This window comes from Amblyraja radiata, chromosome 14, assembly GCF_010909765.2.
Source record: "Amblyraja radiata isolate CabotCenter1 chromosome 14, sAmbRad1.1.pri, whole genome shotgun sequence".
In the NCBI taxonomy this organism is placed as follows: Eukaryota; Metazoa; Chordata; class Chondrichthyes; order Rajiformes; family Rajidae; genus Amblyraja; species Amblyraja radiata.
The window spans coordinates 33,516,608-33,541,803 of record NC_045969.1 but is presented as its reverse complement, the minus strand read 5'-3'; the positions used below and the strand labels follow the sequence as shown (position 1 = coordinate 33,541,803).

The window sequence follows — 25,196 nt, the reverse complement described above, 5'->3', positions numbered from 1 at the left end:
GTGGTTCCCATTTGCTTCAGTTATAAGTGTTGTCCAGGTTTGGTGTGACACTGGGAAAGGAAGCAAGGCTGTGGAGAGCAACAATGGGCAACTCACTGACGTCTTCCACGAGGTGCAAGCCTTTCTTCATCGGCTGCCGCACCGTCCGGTTAACAGCACTTTGTTCATAGGCAAGCTTGGGCATTGTAGGGTGCTCTCATCAGGTGCCATTTCCCTCTGTTGGCCGTTGCTTTGTCTACCCTGAAGACTTCAGTGATTCCGGAGGGGGAGCAGCGGAGTGGACCAAGCAATGGCTAACATGAAGAAGCAATAGCTGGTGAGAGGATAGGGAGCCCCACGGTGACTGAGCATATCCTGGCGGTGGCCTGAAGAAAGTGCTGTCAGCCAGTTGGTATGAAGTGAGCTGCAACGATCAAATGGATGGTGTGGCTGCTGGTGAAGGAGGGCTTGCTGGTGCTGACCAACAGCATTGGCACCTGACTTTAAAGTGCAACAATGCAATGCTATTGTAACTCAGCAGGTCAGACGGCATCTGTAGAAAATATGGATAGGTGATGTTTCGGATCCAGACCTCTTAGATATATTGTGTATTAACCAGCATCTGCAGTTCTTTGTTTCTACCTAGGGTGGTTCCAACTTGCAAACAATCTGATTGTGTAAGGGATTATGGAATGAGTGTACTAAAATTGAAGATTTATTGTCTAGTTTTTTTTTTTTAAAGCAGTTGAGTAGTTTGAATACTTGCAGATTATTGGTCTTTAACTTTTGTCCCTATTTACACAGCAGTACAAGACTGCTTGAACACTGCTGCGGATAGAATTGAGAAGAATATTTCATGATGCCCACTAATCTAGAAGTGATTTGGGAGTTTCTTTGAGTATTGGGGCATCAACCTAGGTTCAAGTATTTTAGACCTGGTATTGCGCAACGCAATGGAATTACATTTCCTAGTCTGATCTCCAGGGGAAAGTGTGGCAATAACACTTCTGGGTCCAGTTTGAGAGTGAAGCTTGAATCTTGTAACTTTTTTGTTTGAGGCTACTGCAATGATATTGAGCTCGGGTAAATCTAAGGTATGCTCCTGTAAGGAATTGCATGAAGGATGTGCCAACCGTGGCTAATTAAGTTATTAAAGTAATTACAAGGAAAGGCGTAAGGCAAGCCCTATTCACGTAATGGATATTTGTCCCCTCAAAATTTACAGATCATTACCCAAAAATGGAGATAGATTCCCTCTTATGGAATTTGTAGTAACATTGAATGCAGAAACTTGTCAATTTTATTTAGGCATGCTAAACGTAGGATAATAAATGGTAGCCATTTGCCTCTGTCCAAGACGTCAACTGATGCAGTCCTGTAATTTGCAAGGTCTTTTCTCTGATGCACTGTTTTGTGGTGAGCTGCAGGTGCCATGGACCGACATTATCCCCAGGGCTCCTGATTCATCTTTCTCCCAAGAATCAGGAAATGCCTTGCAGTGAAGACTAGCAACGCTGCTATATTGTTTTGTTCTTCAGCATCTAAATTATTTTGGATTGGTGATCATGGTAGAAGACCCAAAACATTTTAATGACCTGCAGGGCATTATAACTAGAACAACCTTTGGCAAATCAAAATGTTTGCTTTAATTGATGGCAGAGTTGGGGCTGGTCAGGCAGCATTTCAGCTGGTCAGGCAGAGGTACTATTTTGGGTTGAAGGCCCATTGAAATTGGTTGTTCTGCACCTTTTTTCCTTTACTTTAGGGAAGTGGGTAGACTAATGGGGTTGAAGGTTGACCAGATTTGTTGACATGATGGTTTGCATCCTGGGGTTTTAGTGGTTGGAGAATGTGATTGTAATCCTCAAATCTTCTGGATGGACCCAGAGGATTTGCAAACTATCACCCTTGGTTCAAGAGCCTTGCTGTATTTGTTTTGCTGGACCAAGAGGTCATGTCTGGGGAGTGATGGTGGGATGGTGATTTCAGATTACAAAATGGCGGATTCAGGCAGATTCAAATTTGGTTTAGTTTATTGTCACATGTATCAAAGTCCAGTGGAAAGCATTTTTGTTACATGCTAACCTGTCACAATACACAAATACAATTGAGCTGTCCAGTGTACAGATGCATGATAAAGGGAATAACACTTAGTGCAAGGTAATTTCATTAAGATAGTCCAAGGGTTTCCAATGTGGTCCTAAGCTACGATCTACCTCTTGTTAACAGGCTGATTCCGTTGCCTGATAGCAGCAGGGAAGAAACTGTTACTGAATGCATTGTGATAAAATGCTTCTACTCAGAACTTATCTGTAGAAGTTGGTGAGAGTTGCTGGGGACATGCTGAACTTCCTAAGCCTTCTAAGGAAGTATAGGAGTTGGTGTACTTTGCCATTGCTTCGATGTGGCTAGTCCAGGATAAGTTGATGTTAACTCAACTTGAAGGACTTTAATGGGGATAATGGCAGAATAGGTTTGAATTCTACATTTTGAAATGTGTTGGATTTGTAATGATTAAAAGATGTGTGTAGAATTTGAGCATGTCTTAGATAAAAATGTTCAATTTTTAGGAAAACCGGTTTGTCCTTCAGATTTTAAATGATTAAATGTAATTGTTCCTGGATTTAGATAGTTCCACATTACTAATACATTCTACCATCCATCCCCATCCCTCCTGTCTAGCAAGCATGCAATCAAACTTAGTGGCAAAGACAGATGTTTTGAAGTACCTTCAGTATAGAAGTGCTCAAGCAAGGAGTTGTGCTAATTCCCCACATTATTGCACTTTGAACAAATTACTGTCAGGAATAATCTTTGGGTTTGTCAGTTGACTGGGTGTAATGTTTAATCTTAAAGAACATAATTTTTATGAACTGGGTTTAATCACTTTTAAGGGTGAGACATGTTAAATTTACCATCTTGTCCATCTGTTGCTAAAACTTTCAAACCAAGTTAGTTTCCATCTCAAATTTTGATAGTTGCCATTTCTTTTCCAGTTTATAATCCATTTGGATCAAATCACTCTAATTTCCCAATGTTGAGGATCTGTAAGTGCACTATGTATTTGTGTGCAAAAAGCATGGTGGCCTCAAATAGTCTTTTGCAGAAATTGTTTAACAAATTTGTTTTTAGTAACAAATTTAATTTGGAGAATTCCCTCTTCCACTGGATGCTAACAAGCAAAATGCTAAAATCATTAATTTAGACTGCACTAAATTCTAAACAAAAATGTTTTTAAGGAGTCTTAATTGTAACACTCCCAATCCTGCCCCCCAATTTAAGTCTAAAGCCAACTGCAGTTTAATGCCTTTCTGAGTAAAAGCTGTTCCATGCTGGTGGGATATTGAGAGATGCTTGTAGGTGGCCTGTCACTACTACCAACAGTTTTTTGTTTGTATATTACAAACAATGGCTTGTACAGTTGCTTGTCTTTCCAAAGAGGCCCCTAGCAGGTGGCCATAAGAACTAAAGTAGTCTGGCTGGACCATTGTGCCACATTTAGTGTATTACTGCACGGCAGCAGAACCATTTACTAACAATGCATGTGCAACTGAATTTGGAGGTATCATTTGTTTAATTAGCTGTGCTATGATTAATTACCAAGTTGTCGTAACAAATAGTTGAGCGTAATATGGAAAACAGAGCTGCCAAATAGTACGGATTGTCCGTATTATGTTAGGAAATGCTATTAGAATACGGATGTACGATTTTTGTGTTAAATACGGATTTTAAATACTGAGTTCAGTTCAGTCTGAAGAAGGGTCTCAACCAGAAACGTCACCCATTCGTTCTCCAGAGTCGCTGCCTGTCCCGCTCCTGGTTTAAACAGCGCTGCCAGTTTAACGCGTGGGAATTTAAACAAAGCGCTGTCGGCTGCAGATTCTAAATGTAGCGCTACCGGCTGCAGCGCTATGGGCTTTACACATAGCGCTATGGGTCACAGACTGTTCAGGAAAATTCTTGTATAACAATGAGTCTTTGGAATTCTCTTTCTCAGTGGAAGTTGAGCCATTGATTATTTTTGAGGCAGTGGTAGATAAGCCTAGTGGTGAAAGGTTACCAGTGGGATTGCAGTTACATTGGGATTGGCCTTGATTTTACAGAATGGTGGGTGGCTCGAGAGGGAGAAGGAGGGAGGGAGAAAAAAAGGAAGGAGTAGAGAGGGAGGAAGGGAGAGGGAGTGAGGGAGATTTCCAAAATGGCTTCTTCATCATCTGGTGCTAAAAGCAGGAAGCAACAGTACAAACAGCAGTATACAAAGAGATGGCAATGAATGCGCTGTCAAGTAAGGTGTGTAGAAGACATGTCAATTGGTAGCAAAGTTATGCATTCTTGTCCCCTTACATGGATATGACTGCACATAAAAAAGGACATTTATTTTAGCAACCGTGTGAAAATACTGATTTCCTCAGCAAGATACTGATTTTCAGGTACTAGAATACTGAAATGCTCTGACAAAACTTGGCAGCTCTGGGGAAAATAACTAGCAGCAAAGTGATGCAGCATCCTGTGAAGAAAGTTGGTTGGTTTATTCTTACAGAGAATAATTCTTCTAGAGCTGCAAGTTTTGCCAATGGATTCATGCGGTTCTGGTGGAGGGGGAGAAATTGTATGTTGGTTGCCAAATAATAGCTTTTTGACCTGCCGTCGCCAGTGATTGTAATTCCAGCTTGGTGAATTTGACTTGCATTTCTCAGATTTGTGACTGCAACACTAGCTTTGGTGTTCTCAACCTGCCTGAAGAAACTGGTTAGTTATCGCAAAATTTGTCACTGACCTTGTATGACCTTATCAGTCCCGAGTTCATGTTTGTTGTGTTGAGTACAAGTCTCAATGAATTGCTTTGTGAGTGAGCTAACAATGCAGATGTTTTGCACATTGTAGTTTGGGAACATCCGTGTCACTTTGAGTTAACCTAATCAAATGCTTTTTAGATATCTGCTGTTGTTCAAATGGCATCTTGGTTGACAGAAGCATATCGGCAGTATGTCAGCTCTGTGACTGCATTGAGGCACTGGCATCTCAGCTTAACAGCTTTGTACCCTATCTGCTAATGATGGCTTGATGAAATGAGACTTGTTCCTTTTAAAATGGTAAATGCTATCAACTTGTACACCTCCCTCTCTTCAGATGTGGCGTCCTCTGCACTTCAAAAGGAGTGCTTGATTAGTTTTAAACATAGTAAGTTTGGTTGTCTGATCTCCATCTCTGGGAGGAACAATGTTCCATAGAATTGAATTTTAACTGTTGGCATCTTTAACATTTAGTCTCTTCAGTATTTCTATGTTGTCTAGAAGTGGTGTAACCTGTAGCACTTTTTGGCATGATCTGATTCAATGCTAAATACAAATTGGAATATCAACTTATTCTATCCCTGCATCATCCATTTTATGATCTGTTACTTTAATTAGTAGTCTTGCATCCCTGTGCTCCTCTACTCACTCCATTTAGTTTTGATTGTGTTTGCATTCTTGCCAGATTGCATCATTGTACACCTGTGATTTAAGTTTTCTATTAGGTATTCCCTTAATCAAATTTGTTGCAGACCTCTGGATGATTGATTCCACCTTGCCTCAAATTTGGTGTCTTCTAGCTTTTTCCCAATTCTGCAAACCATAAGCTCTTAGCTGCATTTCTCACCTCTGCCACTTTGAATTGTTAACCCTAACCAATCAGTCTGCTGCATGTCCATTTTTGAGATATGTGCTTTCTGTCATGTTAGCCATGTATATTTTTGGGCAGAGCAGTTTACGCAATATCACACCTTGACCATAACCTTTATTTCCTGATAATTCATTACATTTTCTATTTTCTCTTGTGTTGGCCTGCTTGAAACTACTTGGATTGTTCTATTACTGCAAGAATGTCTCCGATTTGATTCAATTAAAAAAAAAAAAAAATTATTGAACTGTCCTGCCTGTTATAAACTTCTAATTTTGATGTCAACGTTAACAGAGTTAATCAGTTTGGTGTGAAACCATAGGTTTTTGTTTATCCAACAAACTTGCTTGTACCCATTTTATGTGCCTAGTTGCTGTCACCTATTTGGGTTAAGGTAGTTTTAAGTCTGTCCAGTACACATTTGACATGGAAGTATGGAAAGGGGCCCTTCCGTCCTACTTGCTCATGCTGACCAAGGTGCCCCATCTGCAGTAGTTCAAATGCCTCAAGTACCTCCTCGGACAGCTCATTCCATATCCCCACCACCAATGGTGTCTGCTCGGATGTGCAGTTTTCCATAATTCAATTGGTGTCTACTTTTTGTTTTCTATTTTCTACAGAGTTGAACTTGCATGATCCACTGCTTTCTCTAGTTAAGGAATCAAGGGCCTGTTTCTCCCCAGTACAGAGTATATATTGATACCTTGGATTGGGTTGTGAAAGGACTCCTGGCAAATAATTGTTTCTGGTCCTAGATTTTGATAGTTGAAATTTGTAGAGAATTGAGTGGTATTGTCAACACATTTTGTTGTAGACTGTTCAAATATTTGTGGTTTGTGTTGGAGCCATGCAATCTTAAATTGGTTAAGCTTTCTGATATTGCTGAAAGATCTTTCTCTCCCCTCATGTAAACTGTAAGATTAATCAAAATTGGGATTCTGGACATGGAGGAAATGGCTCAATGAATGGGTACCATGCTGGAAGACACTGTCGGGTAAATGGTTATGACAGTGACTGCAGTGGGTTGAACAGAGGATCCATTCAAAGTGACACGGGTGGCAGAGCAGGTAATTGAAATTGATCAATTAATCCTGGTGCCCAGTGACGTGCTGGTCCAGGTGGCCTTATTGCAGTATTATCCTAATTGTGATTTGTTCAAATTTTGCTTTAGGGGTGAGCTGATCAAGCTTGCTCCAAGGAAAGTTTAAGGTAACATTGGAAAGATGACTAAGGCTGATAGGCCACAATTGGAGAAAGCAGGTCTGATGGGTATAAGTGTAAGAAGGAACTGCAGATGCTGGTTTAAACTGAAGATAGACCCAAAAAGCTGGAACAACTCAGCGGGACAGACAGCATCTCTGGAGAGAAGGAATGGGTGACGTTTTATGTTGAAACCTTTCTGACTCCGAAGAAGGGTCTCAACCTCAACGTCACCCATTCCTTCTCTCCAGAGATGCTGTCTGTCCCGCTGAGTTAGTCCAGCTTTTTGTGTCCATCTGATGGGCATAAGAATGAGGATATTTAGGAAGCAAAAGTCTGTTAAATCTTGCCTTTGTTGTGCCTTTGACAGAGTGTGCACTTAAATAAATAAATTGAACGTGGAAATGTCAAATAGTTGAAGTAAATGCTTTTGGCTTTCCTAAAGTATGACATTGAGAGCAGTTGCCCAAATGATTCTCTTACAAAGAGGAATGGCTAATTGTTGCCTGAGGCTGGTGACTTTCTATCCAGGTGCCTAGGTTTCTTTATTTTTGCTTATAATCCAAACTTGCTATATTTCTTTTGAAAAAGTGCCAATTGGTCTTAAATTTATCACCAGATCCTCTATCTGTCACCATGCAAGTCTGAAGTGATTTGTACTTGTAGCTGCAGTTTAATTTATCGCCTTGGTTTGTAATGGTGCAGTTATGAAAATGGCAGAGGGGAGGGAAGAATTTCTTACCTTCTGGAAGTGCCAAACTGGAACAAGTGTATCTTTGTGGTTAAAAATGAATGCAACAAATTTTAATCTTGTAGGAAATATGATCAAAATTGTAGATGTGAATCTACCCAAAAATTCTTCACTCTAAAACTGAAAGAGCTAAAATGTGGTGTGCTCATGTCTGCTATGTAGAAGGTAGAATACGTGGTAAGTTAAGACTGAGGTGAAATGAAGAATTTCAGAGAAGGCATCAGTGGATGCTTGGCTGTAAAATGAGAACTTTTAAATTATTTAATTGCCAGCATTTTTATCATTCATTGGAAATTTCCCCTATTGGAGAATCTTTGGTAGATTTGCTTAGCTTTAAGGATTTACAAATGACTTCAACAGGTTTAAATACTTCCCTCAATACCTACACAGAAACTTAATGTTGAAGAGAATTAAATGCACTACATAAAAAACAATCATTTGTTATTTATTAGGTCCACAGACAGCATGAAAAGTTAAATGTGTACAATGGCTACTTCCTGTCCAGAAGACCTGTGCAGCTCTGACTCAAATTGTGGTTGGGACTTGCAGTTTAAAGGGAGTAAATTTTATTAGGCATTGAAGTAGTTCTCTTGGAAGAGTTGTTCAGTAAGGGGAGAGGAAGGTTTTCAAATTGGTTGTATTTGTATAACTAACAATTTATACTGCGCAAACATTCTTAGATATTCAATGAGCAGCTAATCACTTGGGGATATTCAATTTTTCACATGACTTTGATTTTGACTGCTTTGTGGCTAATCTACAAATGGTGTCCTGATCCATTTCAGACTACCCAAAATAGATTATAACTGAAGCACCACTTAACATGCTCATCCTGTTGCAGCTCCCATGCTTGCATGTTTCATGTTGTAAATTTGCAAGGCATTCTTTTTTAATCACAGGTTTTGGTAATGAGAAAACTGATGGAGGATGGAGTAGCAAGGATGTCAGGGATCCATACAGCAGTTTTGGATCTCGAGCTGACAGGGGAAAATCAAGTTTCTTCAATGATCGTGGCAGAGGAAGGTGAGCTAAATCTGTTGCTGTGTCAATTAACAAAAGTTTGCTTCCCTTTTCAATTTATCCTTGAATTGTGGGGAGTACGCCGCCAGTCCTGCAGCTGTCCGTTATTTTCACTTTTTTATTATTTTTAGTACGTTCAAGTGTGCAGTTGGGGGTCTAATCTTTTTATGGGGGGGGGGGCGGGAGGGGAAAACTGCTTTTTCAAGTCCCTACCTGGTCGGAGAGGCTGCCTTCCTCGGAGCAGCACCTTCGACCCGTCCTCACGGCCTACTATCGGGGTCTGGAGCGGCGTTTCCTGAGGGGACCCGTCAGAACCTCTGCTTCGGCGGCGGCACAGCGCTGGAGCGCTGTCGCGGAGTGGGTGATGCCTTGCCTGGGTTGCCGCGCTGGAACATGTTGGGGGGGGGCTGCCGATTGAACATCGCGGAGCTGCAGGTCTGTGGAGCGGGCGGCGGCGCTGAACTTTACATCGACGGCCTGGGATCCCTCGTCGAGATCGCCGTGGTGGAGCTCCGTGCAGCGCCGCCTGTTGGCTTGGAAGCCGCGGTCTCCAGTAAGGAAGCGGCCGTTCCATTCACCCCAAGCCGCTGAGCGGGTTCTCCCGAAGCCGGAGCACCATCACCCGGCGAGAGGGCCTGAAACATCGGGCCTCCGTAGCGGCGGCGACTGTGGAGGCCTCAATAGGCCTGACCATGGGTGGACAAGGGGATGGGGACTGGACTTTGTGCCTTCCCTCACAGTGGGAACCATTGTGGGGGGATGTTTTAATGTTAAACTTCTTTAATGCTATGTTGTATTTTTATTAGTGTGCTGCAAGGACATCTGAATTTCCCCTGAAAAGGGGATTAATAAAGTATTTATTATTATTATATTTTTCTTTCTACATTCCCATCAGGTATGATGACCGTGGCAGGGGCAATGAAGGTGCTTATGATAACTTTGGAAGCCGCAATGACCGTGGTGGATATGGCAGAATGGATCGTGGCTATGGCACTCGTGAAGGTGGAAATAGCCGCTGGGTTGAAGACAAACGAGATGAAGATGATTGGTCAAAACAGTTGCCATCAAACGAACGCATGGAACAGTAAGTGTTGCATGAATGGATGGTAAACACTAGATTTTCAAATGATTTGCATCTCTTTCAGCTGTCATTTCAAAACCAGCCTTCCTCTTGACTCAAGGTAAGCACAAAGCTGGAGTAACTCAGTGGGTCAGACAGAATCTGGAGAAAGGGAATAGGTGACGTTTCAGGTCGAGACCAGAGTCCAGGGAGAGAGATGTAGAGCAAGACTCCCCAAGTCTAAGTCGATGTCACCCTTTGAGACAATTGTAAGAAGTTTGCATTCTAATATTTTCGCTGTTTTTCAATTCATCTTGATCTGTATTGAAGGCCTTTAATGTGTTATATGGTGTCTTGGATAAAGCAGTTTACTATACAGATACTCTTCTATAATTTCCAAGTAAATTCTGTTCCTCTCTGGGCTATGGTTCCAAGCTTTCCCATAATTGGTAACTCTTTTGCATAGAGGGTTAGTGGGACTAAGGCTCGCAACAAAAAGATTGGTGAATTAGTTTCATAACCTTGCTAGTATTTAATTGTTTCACGATTCCCAAATTATGGAATGCACGATATTTGTCAGTAACGATTTTGCTCATAACCTAACCCAAGGAGTCTGTGCAGCCAGAATACCCTGGTAAACTAGATTTGCTTTTCATTAGGTGATTTTAGAATTAGCCTTCATGTACTGCCTGGGCAAAAGCAAGTTCTGATTCCAATGAGGGAATTTTAAACATTTTGTGGGTGAAGGGTAAGAAGCTGTTGGGGAATTGCGCAATGCAGTACTTGGTTCTTCCATGTATATTCACCTTGATCTTGAGTTTCTGGTTCCTGCTGCATAGTTTCTATGTTTGAATTTTAGAAGGGACCATTAATTTAATTGAAGCAATGCTGAGTCATCACTCCAAACAAACCTATCCAAAAAAACTGCAGCAGAATAGTTCTGATTTCCTTTAGTTCTATTTGATAGCTTTTTTGCTGCAGGTCAAAGAATGGGAAGAACCATTGAGATCTAATGTGATTCTAGTTGAAGTATCCTGCAAGGTCTTGCATTTAATGGAGGAAAGCAGTGATTTTCATTTTTTAAGTAGATGGTTTGGTTTTCTTCTAGGGAATTGTTTTCAGCGAGCAACACGGGGATTAACTTTGAGAAGTACGATGACATTCCAGTTGAGGCAACTGGTGCGAACTCTCCACCTCATATTGATACAGTAAGTATCTTGTTATTCAATCACATCCCATTGTTGCAGAACTAAATTAGATGTTGGTCCTCAGTTTTTAATTAATGATACAAATGTGAAGCCTGTACTCTGCATGATGACTGTCAATACCAGGTATGTTGTATGCCATTCTCGTGTTTCAACTTCCAAGAGTTGGCAATAAATAAATGGGTGTGAGAAACTAACTTGGTGCTTAAACTTGTGTTCTTTTCAGTTTCAGGATGTAAACATGGGAGAAATTATAATGGGTAACATTGAACTAAGTCGTTATGATCATCCAACTCCTGTACAGAAACATGCAATTCCCATCATTATATCAAGGAGGGACCTGATGGCATGTGCCCAGACAGGTTTGTCATATTTTGGATGTTACGTTTTCAGTTATTCAGTCAGTAATAAGATAAAGCTCAAGAACAATCCCTAATAAATTGCATCCTTTAAACTGGAGTACAATGCATTATCTTTCTACCACTCAATTCCCTTGTTTATCCCCAAATTTCATGCTATAACTTTATTGCTTATGATTTGCAAATCTTGTCACTGTCCCAAATATTGGATTGACTGAATTATTGGTGATCGTACTTTTTGTTCTATACATCTTTGCAGGTTCTGGAAAAACAGCAGCATTTTTGCTTCCCATTCTTAGTCAGATATATGCAGAAGGTCCAGGTGAAGCCTTAAAGTCTGCAAAAGCACAGGTAAAGAGGTTAATTGCTGCTCCCATTCATCTATACTGTCCTTTTGTCTGGTAACAGCATTAATGCATGCATCTATTCAACAGGATTCATCAAAATATGGTCGACGCAAGCAGTACCCAATTGCTTTGGTTTTAGCACCAACTAGAGAACTTGCAGTGCAGATATACGATGAATCCAGAAAGGTAAAAGTTTTAAAATTGTTTTGACTCTTAGTCAGTGTTGAGCAGTGCAGCAATGGAACAGGCCTCTTTAGACCACAATATCTCGGCTAAACATAATGCCAAGTTGAACTACTTTCTTCCTACACTTGATCTGCATCCCTCCATTCCCTGCATATCCATGTACCTATCTAAAAGCCTTTTAAATGCCACCATATCTGCCACCAATGGCAGTGCATTCCAGATACTGAGGGGAAAAGAACTGGCTCTGAACATCTCAAATATTGTCCGTCACCTTAAAGCTATGTCCTCAGTTTACAAAGGTTCTGTTTACCTGATATATGCCTCCATTTTATTTACATCTATCATGTCTCTTCAGCTGTCATCACTCCAGACAAAATCACCTGGAAACCAGCCCTTTGGCTGGGCTAGTCTCATTTGCTGTATTTGACCGATAGCCTTCTAAACTTTTCCCATTCTTGTCCAACTATCTTTGTAAAGTTTTAATTGTATCCGTTTCGATATCTAAATCTGGTAGCTCATTTGGATACAGACTACCCTCATGTTTCCCCCTATAGCCCGAATCCTAGACCCTGGGAGAAAAAGTGTGAGTGTTCACTTTAGCCATGCCCTTTGTTCTTGCACAATCCTCTAAAATCACCCTCCAGGAAAATATTCTACCATATCTGACATCTGAATAACTTAAGCGCATAAGCTGAAGTAACATTCTGGTGAATCTCTCTTGCATTCTTTCCAAGTTAAAGACATCATTGACATCCATGTCATTGGAAGCTGATTTACATTAACTTGATATTTTTATTTGCAGTTTGCGTATCGTTCTAAGGTTCGCCCTTCTGTAGTCTATGGAGGTGCTGACATTGGGCAACAGATTCGAGATTTGGAGCGTGGATGTCATCTTCTTGTAGCAACTCCTGGTCGTTTAGTTGATATGATTGAAAGGGGGAAAGTTGGACTGGACTTTTGCAAGTATGTGAGATTCCTTTAAAAAGGCACCATTGCAGAGCTGCCAAGTAGTATGGATTTTCTGTATTTTGTACGGAAATGCGATTAGAATACGGGTGTACGATTTTGTGTTAAATACAGAGTTCAGTTCGGTCTGAAGAAGGGTCTCGACCAGAAAAGTCACCCATTCCTTCTCTCCAGAGTCGCTGCCTGTCCCGCTCCAGGTTTAAACAGAGCGCTGTCAGTTTAACGTGTGGGAATTTAAACTAAGTGCTGTGGGTTCTAAATATAGCACTACCGGCTGGAGTGCTATGGGCTTTAAACATAGTGCTATGGGTCACAGACTGTTTAAAGCCCATAGGAAAAGTCTCGTATAACAATGAGTCTTTGGCATTCTCTTTCTCAGTGGAAGTTGAGCCATTTATTATTTTTGAGGCAGTGGTAGAATTCTGGATAAGCCTAGTGGTGAAAGGTTATCAGTGGGATTGCAGTTACATTTGGATTGGCCTTGATTTTACAGAACAGTGGGTGGGCTCAAGAGGGAGGGAGGGGGGGAGGCTTCCAAAATGGCTTCTACACCGTCACCTGGTGCTAAATGCAGGAAGCGGTATACAAAGAGATGGCAATGAATGCACTGTCAAGTAAGGCGCGTAGAAGACATGTCAATTGGTAGCAAAGTTATGCATTCTTGTACTCTTACATGGGTGTGACTGCACATAAAACATTTTTTCCAGCAAAATGGCACTGTAAAAATACTGATTTCCTCAGCAAAATACTGATTTTCAGATACTAGAATACTGAAATTCTCTGACAAAACGTTGCTGCTCTGCCATTGGAAACCATTTATGCCCCTTGATAGATATATTCTCCACAATGCAGTCAAGAAACATGCAAACTTCACATAGATTCAACCTGGATTTCTCAGTTTGTGAAGCAACAGGACTAGTGATTTGTTCGTCGGTTCTACACTTGACATGCTGCATTCAATTTGTGATGCATTGCGCTATTGTTGGGGAAATATTCAAACCTTATCTTAGTTGCGTTAACATGCAGTTTAAATCTGTTTAATGCTTGCCATCTCCATTATGCCTTGGTATACTTTCTAGGAATCTCGTGCACAGACATTTTTGGATCTTTGATAGTAATTTCTGAAATGAGCTAGCTCGGTTAAATGTACTAGAATCTCCTTCTGGGATTTAACTAAATCACTTTCCTGTGTAATTTCAGCATTTTGGTATTCTGCCATTTTTGAGGCAATTAAATGATATTGCTGAAACTTGTTTATTTTCGAATGCACAATAGGTTGAGAAATCGCCTTGATCTAACTTCACACAGCAGTAAAGGGGTAGCAAGTAAGAATGGAAGGAGCTTGTTCAGCCAAGTAATAACATAACCAGGAAACTAAGAATAAGTGATAATTTTCCAGTTGTGATAACATGAATTAATCAGAGGCTACAGAGAATTGATGATAAATTCTACACTAAATTGCTGTAGTGCCTGTTTATTTTGTATGCTAATGAAGTCAAGTCAAGTCACATTTATTTATATAGCACATTTATAAAACAACTCTCGTTGGCCAAAGTGCTTTACATTTGTTATAAGAATAGCACAACAAAACAGACTACATACATATATACATGTAGCCCTCACTCAGAGGACGTCAGGAAAGGCTTGGGAGTATAGATAAGTCTTTAGTCTTGACTTAAAAGAGTCGATGGAGGGGGCAGTTCTGATGGGAAAGGGGATGCTGTTCCACATGAAGATAATATGTTCCATAATGAAGATCCTGTTTAGATTTAAAATGGGAGTTAGTGAAACTAAGATTCTTAAGACAACTTTGATTGGGAATTGCGTTGCAGTTGATTTAGTTTTAGGTACACTACTTATTCTCTTATAACATACAAATATCATGGGTATCTTCATACATAATCACTGAGTTATCAGCATGTTCTTTTAGTCCTGAGCTCTAATTCCTTCTTAAAGGTCATAGTTGTTGGTGTTTCTATTTAAACCAAACATGAAATTGCACAGCTGTAAATGTTTGTGCTACATAAAATGGCTGATGCCATGGGCCCTCGGGCCATACTTGGATATTGGAATACGGGGTAAAGAGAATTTGGTTCTTTACATTTATTGAATATGTAAATGTTGAATGTCTGTTTTATTAGGTACTTGGTGTTGGATGAGGCTGACAGGATGCTTGACATGGGTTTTGAACCCCAAATCCGTCGCATTGTTGAACAAGATGCGATGCCACCAAAGGATGTGCGGCAAACTCTTATGTTTAGTGCAACATTTCCAAAGGAAATACAGGTTTGATACTTAAAGTCATACTGATTATTTGGGAAAATTAAGTTGCATGAGCTTTCCTCATTGTTAAAGGGTGGTGGTCTTATCGGGTATGTGACCTTGCCATACTTTCAGCAGAGATTCATTAGCCTAGGCATCCTAAAATTAATTTGGCACTGAATTTCAAGGCAGTGATAGTGGAAATCTCAATGGGCTGCAGGTTTGAGCTGTGGATTGCCTGCACTTTGGTTAGTCTGATAGTTGTGTCCCAGCTGGATAACAAATGTCTCTCCTGAAGAGCTGTAGAGAAAATACATATTACTAAATTTGTTTATTGAAATCTTAATTATATTTATTCTTTACACGTGGGTTTCAGCACATCACTTGATAATGAAGCAGCAGTTAGTAAGAATCAAGCCAGAAGGAATAAAGCATAAGAATTAAAAAAAAAACTGAAACCAGTTTATTTGCTTCTGATCTTAAATGCTGGCATGGACTAGTTTGAACTGCCTATTTCTGAATGTAATAGTTCTATGTGATAAAATTTAGTGAATTTGTAGTCTGGTTTGGTTGTTTTCAAAGGAAATTAAAGCAATAATGGCATTGAAATGTCCCTGGTAGTGCAAATTAGTTAAAATCCCAAGATGGTACTACGAGGCTATAGATTTCACTTCAATGGGAAATCTTCCCTAGGAATAACAAACTATTCACTCTTGACACTAAACCTGGTATCTGCTTGATTTTCTGATTTGGGGCTGTTTAATGCTTCCCCATGCCAAAATTCAAGTGGTAACCAATGCATGAAACTTAAAATAGATAGGTTACCTGTTATTAGTTGTAGATGGGCAAAACTACTTTATTGAGATATCCCTATTGAACAGTGGTTAACAGCAAGTGTTATTTGACTTCAAATGTCAGTTAATAGTGCAATCTTGCTCTATGAAATGGTAATTGGTGCTTTAGTTTACCCATTGAGAATGGTATGGGAAATGTTTCATTCTTTAAACAATGATCAAGTGCTTGACTATCCCTCCTTAAATTCATCCTCAGATACTTGCTCGTGACTTTCTAGATGAGTATATATTTCTGGCAGTTGGTCGTGTGGGATCCACTTCTGAAAACATTACTCAAAAAGTAGTGTGGGTTGAGGAACAAGACAAACGTTCCTTCCTGCTGGATCTCTTGAATGCTACAGGTAAATGTCATGAGATTGAAAGTTATTGGTATATTACTTTGACTCTGGAAAATTTTCCTTGCTCTCTCTCTTCCACAAGATGGACAGAGGTATTCTGCAAGAAACTTATTACGTCTCTCTGCTGTTGTCCACCATGTTGATGTGCAATTAAAATGGTGACCCAGTGTAAATGGAGGCCTTAAATCAGTTTGTTGTAATTAATGGTCTGTCTTGGGTCACTGATGGATTTCCCCCCCTTATGAAATTAGTGGAATGACTTATGTTGCCAATTTGGGCAAATTTCCTCAATCACCTGTTGTAAACATTGTTTTGCAAATACAACTGGTTGTCCATAAGAAGCAGTTCATCAACGCAAAATCCCACTCCCTGTTGAATTACTTTTGGGATTTCTGTCACGTTATTTTGGGGTTAGGTATGCCTTCCAACCATTTGCTTTTCTCCTCTTCTAGGAAAAGACTCTCTAACACTGGTTTTTGTGGAGACTAAGAAAGGTGCAGATTCATTGGAGGATTTCCTTTACCGTGAGGGTTATGCTTGTACCAGCATCCATGGTGATCGTTCTCAGAGGGATAGAGAGGAAGCTCTGCATCAGTTCCGCTCTGGAAAATGTCCCATCTTGGTTGCCACTGCGGTAATTGCAAAAGCTCATTTGTGTTTAAAAATAGCCAATAGTTATCAGCATGCAATTGTTGACAAGTTGTAAGAATATTATACACTCTCCATTTCCCTGCATTAATAAAAATCTATATTTTGTCCGTTGTGTTTATTCCTGTTATAATCTCCATTGACTTCAATTTGTATTGGTAGGTTGCAGCCCGTGGACTTGACATTTCCAATGTCAAGCATGTTATCAATTTTGACCTGCCTAGTGACATTGAGGAGTATGTGCATCGCATTGGGCGTACTGGTCGTGTTGGTAATCTTGGTATGTATGGAATTTTTATAAAACTAACGTTTGTACTGCTTTACTTGTAATGCACTGGATATTTTGGGAATATTGATCAATTGTGCTTTCATAGGTCTTGCCACCTCATTTTTTAATGAGAAAAACAGTAATATTACCAAAGACCTTCTGGACCTGCTTGTGGAAGCCAAGCAAGAAGTACCATCCTGGCTAGAGAACCTGTCATATGAGAATCAGCACAAAACTACTGGTCGTGGTCGATCCAAGAGGTAAAATGGCAAAATTGAATATGCTTTCTCTAATCTCACACCCTTTCGGGTACAATATTGGGTTACATTATGTGACTGCCTCAACTTTAAAACTGCCATCGAACTTTAAAATGAAGTACAGGGTATATGCAAAATGTGACAATCCTCAGCTATTAAGTTCTACTCAGTGGTTAGTATGCAGAGCTTGATACAGTAGTTATAAAAAAGTGTGAAGAGTCTTGACCCGAAACGTCACCTATTCCTTCGCTCCATAGATGCTGCCTCACCCGCTGAGTTACTCCAGCATTTTTGTCTACCTTAGATTTTTCCAGCATCTGCAGTTCTTTTTTAAACAGTAGTTATAAAGGTCGGTTGACCAAGTTTGAGATTAAAAACATGGATTAATACATTTCATCTATTGGCCAGCACATTCAATTCAATTCAATTCAATTTATTGTCATTTGGACCCCTTGAGGTCCAAACGAAATGCCGTTTCTGCAGCCATACATTACAAACAAATAGACCCAAGACACAACATATTTTACATAAACATCCATCACATTGCTGTGATGGAAGGCCAAAAAAACTTATCTCTCCACTGCACTCTCCCCCCCCCCCCCCCCCCCCCCCCCCCCGATGTCAGAGTCAAAGTCAAAGCCCCCGGCCGGCGATGGCGAATTGTCCCGTGGCCATTTAAGCCACGCCGGGTAATGCAAGGTCGCACACCGGGTCTTGGTGTTAGAGCCCCCGGCGCGCGCTCGCAGAGACCCGCCGCCATTCCAAGCCGCGCGGGGCGGTGATGTAGGCCCCGCTCCAGGAGCTCTTCAACCCCGCAACTCGGGCGGGAGAAGTCGCCGTTGCGGGAGCCCTGAAAAGCGGTCTCCCTCCAGGTACCCGCGGGCTCCCGGTGCTGTCCGCCAAACCCGCAGTTGCAGCCACCGAATCTCCGGGGGTCGGGCCGCAGCAGCGTCCACCACAGCTCCACCCGCTCTGGACTCGGCCAGCTCCGCGACGGTGAGGTGAGTAGTCGGCACCACAGCCCCCGGTCTTCCTGTTGGAGGCCGCTCCTCGTTGCAGCCCCAACGACAACGGAGACCCGACAAAGAAAAGGTCGGGTCTCCCGTGCAGGGAGAGATTTAAAAGTTACCCCACACCACCCCCACCCCCCCCACACACATACCCCAACAAAAAATAATAAAAACTACATAAAAACATAGACATAAAATAATAAAAACGCAGACGGACTGCAGAGGCCGCTGCAGACGAGAGTCGCGCCGCCTACCGGTGCTATAAATTTCCATCCCATTTTGAAGTGCAATCTCTAAATCTAGATTATCACTTTATATTTTTAATATTGCACCACTCATTCCAGTCCATGTGACCACTTATTCAAAAGTAATATTCATGATTTCTTGACCAAGCATTTTTTTTCTTCTGTATTTCAGTCGGTTTGGAGCTGGATTTGGTGCCAGAGATTACAGACAAACTAGCAGTGGCTTCAGTTCTCGTGGAAGTCGTGGTACAAGCCATGGAGCCCCCAGAGGATTTGGAGGAGGCAAGTTGTCTGCATGGTTTTCCTGCAATTCATTTTTCATGTGCAAACATTTTTGGTGCACTATACCAAGGAAAGGGTGTATGTGTCTTGCTACCATTGTCAACAGTAGCGTTGCTTTGTGTGAATGTTAGACATCATTGCTACAAAGGAAATGTAAAAGTATTGAGATTGCATACCAAATTGTTTCTGCAACCTTTAATGCAGTTGGCAATATTTAGAATTGGCTTACAAGTTGAATTAACTGTAGCAGGTAGCTGCAAGCTGTTGGTTAAAGACATCACCCTTAAGGGGCTGTCGCACTGCGGCGACCTAATCCGCGAGTTCAGAAGAGTGTCTTCAAGCTCGAGGGCACTCTCCTGGAAAACCTCGAGCTGGATACACCGGCAGCGATGAAACTGCGAGCTGGATCGATGGACCACACATGCGCGCACTCAGCGGGGGCCAGGGAAAGCGGGGGAGCGCTGTCTGAAATTCACACCCGCGATGAAGGAAGGTAAAAGACGGCCGCACAGTGTACGGCAAGTCCTTTGGAGAGCGCGGGGGGAGAAGGAGTGGAGACGCTTTTAAGAAGTCAGACAATGTTTAATAAAGTTCAGCAGGCATTTAACCTACCAATCGGTTTTCCTTGGTCCTGAAAACTCCTATGAGCCAATTTAAATGCCCGGTCAGTGAAGGAGATTGCCTACGGCTGCCCTCGACTGCCTGTAATTAAATAGCGACTCCACTACGAGTTAAAAAGGACCAAGCCGACCAATTTTTACTCGCGGAATTTTTTCCCGCGCTCTAGCTGAGGCCACAAGTATGCGGGAACTTCCCTCGAGCATGAAGGAGAGTTCCAGTGACCTCCTAGGACCGGGTGTCGACCATCCTGCGAGTTTGAGTCGAGGGCAAACTCTTCTAAACTCGCAGATTAGGTCGCCGCAGTGGGGCAGCCCCTTTAGGTCGGTGTGTGTTTATTGCTGGCAATAACATTTATTGCTAATTGGATTTGATGTGAGTTAAATTAATCCACTTTGGTGCATCTGGAGCAATCTGTCTACACGGTGGCTCATGTTCTTCATAGCATTGTGGGACAGCTTTTATTTTCCAGTTCTAATTACTCCTGCAAGCTTTTAAATTTCAATTAATTTCCCCAATTGCTACAAAATAGAACTGCATAGGATCAGGCCTTTGAGCACCATGGCTGCACCAATCGTGATGCTTTTCTAAACTAATCCCATCTGTGCCAATGGTCCATCTTTCCCAATTGCCTGTTTTTCTTATTCTACTGCTTCTACTGCCGCATCATGCAGTTGAGTCCTGGTACATACTATTAAAATAAAATCTTGCTGTTCCTTGCCCCTTGCCTTAAACCTATACATTCTACTACTTTTCCACTATCTGAGGAGAGTGAATAGATTGACTAAACTGTTGATGCCTCAAATTGTGTATTTCCATCATACTACTATGGTGGGGTTAAAATGTGTCTTGAACTCTGGCTGTTGATCTTGGTCATTAGTTACATGTGAATGCTAATCTCATTCTAAACTCACTTTTACAGTTCCATAGTGAAATTTCTGTGGTACTGTTTATCCTTGAACAAGATGCTGCTAATAGGCCTGGTTAATAAAACTTAATTTGCAATCAGATCTGGTTCATGTCGAGCAGTAATCTCCGGATAGCAGGAGTTATGTTTCCCCCTGTTGATTTAGTACCAAGGCTGTAACTGATACTGTGCAGAGGCTGGTTGTCTTCTACACTGGTAGCTTTTGCAGAGAAGTATCAACTTGCTAACTAATCATATTTGTTTTCCAGGTGGTTATGGAAACTATTACAATGCTGATGGATATGGTGGAGCTTACAACTCCCAGGTGGATTGGTGGGGAAACTGAATTATTCCAGTGGATGTCACCTTGCCAAACAAGCTAAATGGAAACCACATGTAACTGAGCCAGACTATACCTTGTGTAGCTTCAAGAACTCGCAGTACATTACCAGCTGTGATTCTCTGGATATTTTTAAAGGGAGCTCAAATGCAAAAAGACAGCAATGACAGAAGAACAAGAACCCTAGACGATGGAGAAAATGTGGCCGTGAACAGCACTAAATATTGGCTATAGATGTTAAACTGTGCTGCATTTATAGTTTATCTCTGTAACTGAGGATCATTTGTATGTTAATGTACTGTGCCTTTATAGAGGAACTTTTATTTTTAATGTCCTACTGGTTCATTGGGCCTGAGTTCTCGCAATCATTCTCTAGCACAATCTGAGAGAGACTTGGGCAAAACAAACCTTGGCAGAAGCAGGGTGAAATGACTTTACCAGGAGTCATTTACCCAGTTGCACTTAACATTGTTACAAGGCTGAAAATAAGCAGTGACCTCCATTACGGCCTTGACATGCGTGACCTGTAAAGACAACTTGGGGCATTTGCAGCATTCTGATCCCTACTGTGGGGAAACGATGTTGCTCACTCTATCCTGGATAGATATCTGTTGGGGACATGGTAGCTTTACAAGCCATTCCAACAATGTGTACAGTCAAGTTTCAATGCACTGCAGTTTCCGATTAAGCAAATGCAAAAGTTAAAACTTGACATAAAGTAACTTGACAACATTAAAGGCAGCTAGTTAACTAATTCAGGCTTGCCTGGAGTGGGCAGAAAGTAGCTAGGAATGTATTTTTTTAGGGGATTTTGAAAACTTGAAGTTTCTAGATATGGATGAAAATCCCATCCATTGGAAATCTTAAATGCCTGCCATATCTAAAAGGAAATTTGAAATTTCAGAATGGCTAAATGGACCACAGCACCGAGTGACTACAGATGTACTCGGCTGATTTTGGTCTGATGCGCATGCTAGTGTTGTTTTTTGGTCAAGGGGAACGAACAGAAAGATCTCTGCAGCAGGCTTCTTTACTGAATTACATTTGTGTATACTCGAGCTGCGTTACGAATTTCAGAAAAGCCGCATTTAACTGTTTACTGTAGATTCTGTAAAGTTGCTCCACTAGGGTCTGAGGTTTGATGCTTGGAGATCACAGAGAATGGAAATGTACACATTACTGCACAAGGTGCCAACGCTGGTAATTGATCGCATATCCACTATAGTATAGTGGCTTGGGTTTCCTTTTGCACTGTCCATTACATGGACAAATAGTCAGTTTAATCCGCTATATCTGGCCAAAGATTAGTTTTCCCACCTGTTTAAATGTTGAGCTGTCCAATGCAGTCAGGTGAGTTGACTTGTAACTGCCAAGATGGGGTAGACTTTCTTAGCTTATTTTTTCCCAGGTGGCCAGACTGCCAGTATAAAAACTACTGGAAAATTTGGGTGGTGGAGATCAAACTGAAAAGTAGCAAAAGAACGTATCAAGTGCAATACATCTATTGTGTTGTGCCTTCTTGTACTGAAATTCTCATCAATGGAAAGTAGATGCACTGACAGTATTGAGCTAATCTCTTGTGATGAATGGTGCTATACAGGTAGATTTAGGCCCTTATACATTGTGCCCATCAGGTTTTATATAAGAGATCTAAATACCTTTAACAAATTTATTTTAATGCACATTCAGAGAATATTTTATATACCGATGTCTTGTCTTGCATGCATTTTCTTGAACCTCCAAGTCTTTGCAGTGATTGTCAAATGCAGCTTAATTAAAATGGGAAGGGGTGGGAGAGAGGCTAGATACCAAACCAGGACTATTTTGGGACCATGGGGGTCTAACAGTTGGGAATTAACTATTTGCACACAACAGATCTAGGTATTTTTGCTGCTAGTTTTGTGTAATATTTATTCATTTGACAAATATTTAATTTTTTTTGTGTTTGTTTTTGTAAGCCTAAAAGTGATTCTTTGAAAGTTCAAAGAAAACCCGAAAAAGTAACTTGACCAAAAGACAGTCCAAAAACACTGGCACTTGAATGTTGAATGTCAACGTATGCGTGAATATATATACATATATTTCGGGGTAGTGTGAGCTCTTATTGTTAAGGTCATATTGGACCCAGAGTCAGAAACTGAACCACAACCTACTGTCGGCCTTGTGATTGCCGCTAATTCCCATTGTCCTATCAAATTCATTCATGTGGGTAATTTGATCAAATCTGAAATAAAATATGCCAAGGTTTGGACAGAGTTTCTTAAAATTCTAGAGGAAAAATGTTTAGAAAACGGCAAAATGTTATGGTACTCCAATTTGTTTTGTTTAGTGAATGTCTGGCAAAGAGCAAATTTAATACATGTGGTTTATCACTTTATTGTTGCATTTAGTTGCATTTGCATATTAAGTGACTTGGGTATTCAACTTGACACTTCTAAGCAAGTTGTAGTTTTTAGACCTAACATTCATAAATTGTAGAAATGCTCTTCATGCTCCAAGTTCCTACAACATAACTATTGCAATGCATGAGTATCCAGTCTTGCTCAGTGCATTGAATACCCTTTAGTCACCGTAGATCTAGAATTTGCTTTCTATAATAGTTTAGATGCTATGCTCTTGCACAAAAAGACTCAGCTGTGCATTACTTGTATGATTTTATCAATAAAAAGTTTGAGCTGCATCAATTTAATGATTTATCTTGGTTGTTGTGAAATTTGAGTGGGTTTTAAAGGGATTTGGTTTATCCCAAACTTTGAATTTTAACTTCTTGAGGCATGTTTGGATTATTTGAAAATATTTTTATGCTGGTAATTTTTTTTTCAACTAAACCCTACGATATTAGATTATTGACTACGTAATATGGTGAAGATAGACAAAGCTGGAATAACTCAGCAGGAAAAGGCAGCATCTCTGGAGAGAAGGAAAGTGACATTTTGGATCGCGACCCAGCATCTGCAGTTCCTTCATACACATAATATTATGGCGAGTTGAGTTTATTCCATCTTTAACTAGTTAAGCTATGAGTTAGCCCTACCCATATCCCAATTCTAAATTCTGGAAATACAAAGCAGATATGGTAGTATCTGTAGAGTGACACAGAACTAAAGCATTACCTGTACTTCAGCATTTTGGATTTCTTACCATTAGCGGTTTCAGTTTTTGTTTCTGCTGCAAAACGAATTGAATAACTCAGTCAGACATCTGGTGGGAAATGGACTGATGACACTTTAGGATTCAAAGAGATCCAGCACTTTGTTTTGCTCTAGATTTAATAATGTACAGTATCTCATTTTCTGCAAGATAGTTCAATATTATTGCAAATTTATCTTTAGCTTAATTGTTTAAATTCTTCAGTTGTAGCTCCACTTTAATACCTGTTTATGCCAAGTTATGCCTGCACATTTAAAAAATATTTTGTGTTGGAAAACTACTTAAGCATGTCATTATCCATTTTGTCTCCTTTACAGCACTAGGATGCAGATTATCAGATGCAGAGAAGCTATTGTTCATCCCATTAATTTTTTCCAGTACTGTTCTTTGTTATATTAATGCTCTTAGTTTTAGAGATATAGCACGGAAACAGGCTCTTCGGCCCACCAGGAGACAATTTTTTTTTTTTTTTAAATTAAGCCAAACATGTGCGTGCTTGTGTCGCGTGTGGGATGAACCTGGTTCTCTGGCGCTGTAAGACCCACTCTACTGCTGCACCACCGTGCCTTGATATGCGCCACCATACCTTCAGAGTGAGATCCAAAGTATTTGTTTACCATTTTTCTCTTTCCTTGATCTGTAAGTTAATGTATGTCTTTTTTATGTTTATTGCTAACCATTTCTCGTATTCTGCTTCCCCTCATTAATAACTTTTATCTTCAAGATGACTGCATTTTGAGGTCTTAAATCTTTTACTTTGACACAACTTCTCTATGCCTTCTCATCTTTTCCTATTCATCAATTGGATAGGGATTGTAAACTATTCTCTTAAATATGCCTCTAACACAGCCAGTCATAACTTATACCCTTGCTATTTGCTTCATTCAGATTCAAGATCCTGGTTTCATATTGAACACGTTTGCATAAAATTCTATAGTATTGCAGTTATTGTTCCCGCAAAGCCCCTCTGCCCCCAGTAGTAGATTAAAATATCTTGTTCCCTCAATGATGCTTATCACATTTGTAAAAAATGGAGTGAGTTCCAAGCCCAAAGATGCTGTATGGTCCATACAGTGAAGGAAGAATGGCACAGTCAGGTATATCAGGAGTGAACCATGTCTCTGCAAACAGCACACAGCAGTCTCTCTGACCTGAGTTATTCCAGTTTGTGTCTATCTTCAGTTTAAACCAGCATCTGCAGTTCCATCCTACACTTCTACTGCTTCTACTTTGAAGATCTCAGATTTCAGCAACACCCCCTCTCGTTACACTTTGCCTATTGG

The 25,196-nt window shown here is 40.7% G+C and overlaps 1 protein-coding gene across 5 annotated transcripts in view; it reads left to right on the top strand.

Annotated features, from left to right (window-relative positions):
* ddx3x (DEAD-box helicase 3 X-linked) overlaps positions 1–23,452 on the top strand; it is a 32,292-nt gene extending 8,840 nt beyond the window's left edge. Inside the window, exons 4-18 of one of the 5 annotated variants that reach the window (XM_033033074.1) lie at positions 2,976–3,026; positions 8,491–8,614; positions 9,507–9,695; positions 10,780–10,879; positions 11,103–11,238; positions 11,495–11,586; positions 11,670–11,768; positions 12,571–12,731; positions 14,876–15,020; positions 16,047–16,191; positions 16,641–16,822; positions 16,999–17,116; positions 17,211–17,364; positions 18,789–18,902; positions 20,693–23,452. In XM_033033074.1, the coding sequence (XP_032888965.1) occupies positions 2,976–3,026; positions 8,491–8,614; positions 9,507–9,695; positions 10,780–10,879; positions 11,103–11,238; positions 11,495–11,586; positions 11,670–11,768; positions 12,571–12,731; positions 14,876–15,020; positions 16,047–16,191; positions 16,641–16,822; positions 16,999–17,116; positions 17,211–17,364; positions 18,789–18,902; positions 20,693–20,720 (1,838 nt within the window). In that variant the 3' untranslated portion in view covers positions 20,721–23,452. Of the gene's footprint in view, positions 1–2,975; positions 3,027–8,490; positions 8,615–9,506; positions 9,696–10,779; positions 10,880–11,102; positions 11,239–11,494; positions 11,587–11,669; positions 11,769–12,570; positions 12,732–14,875; positions 15,021–16,046; positions 16,192–16,640; positions 16,823–16,998; positions 17,117–17,210; positions 17,365–18,788; positions 18,903–20,690 lie in introns of all 5 variants that reach the window. The other 4 variants (XM_033033073.1, XM_033033072.1, XM_033033076.1 and 1 more) reach the window with 4 other exon arrangements.
* Positions 23,453–25,196: the final 1,744 nt, after the last annotated feature.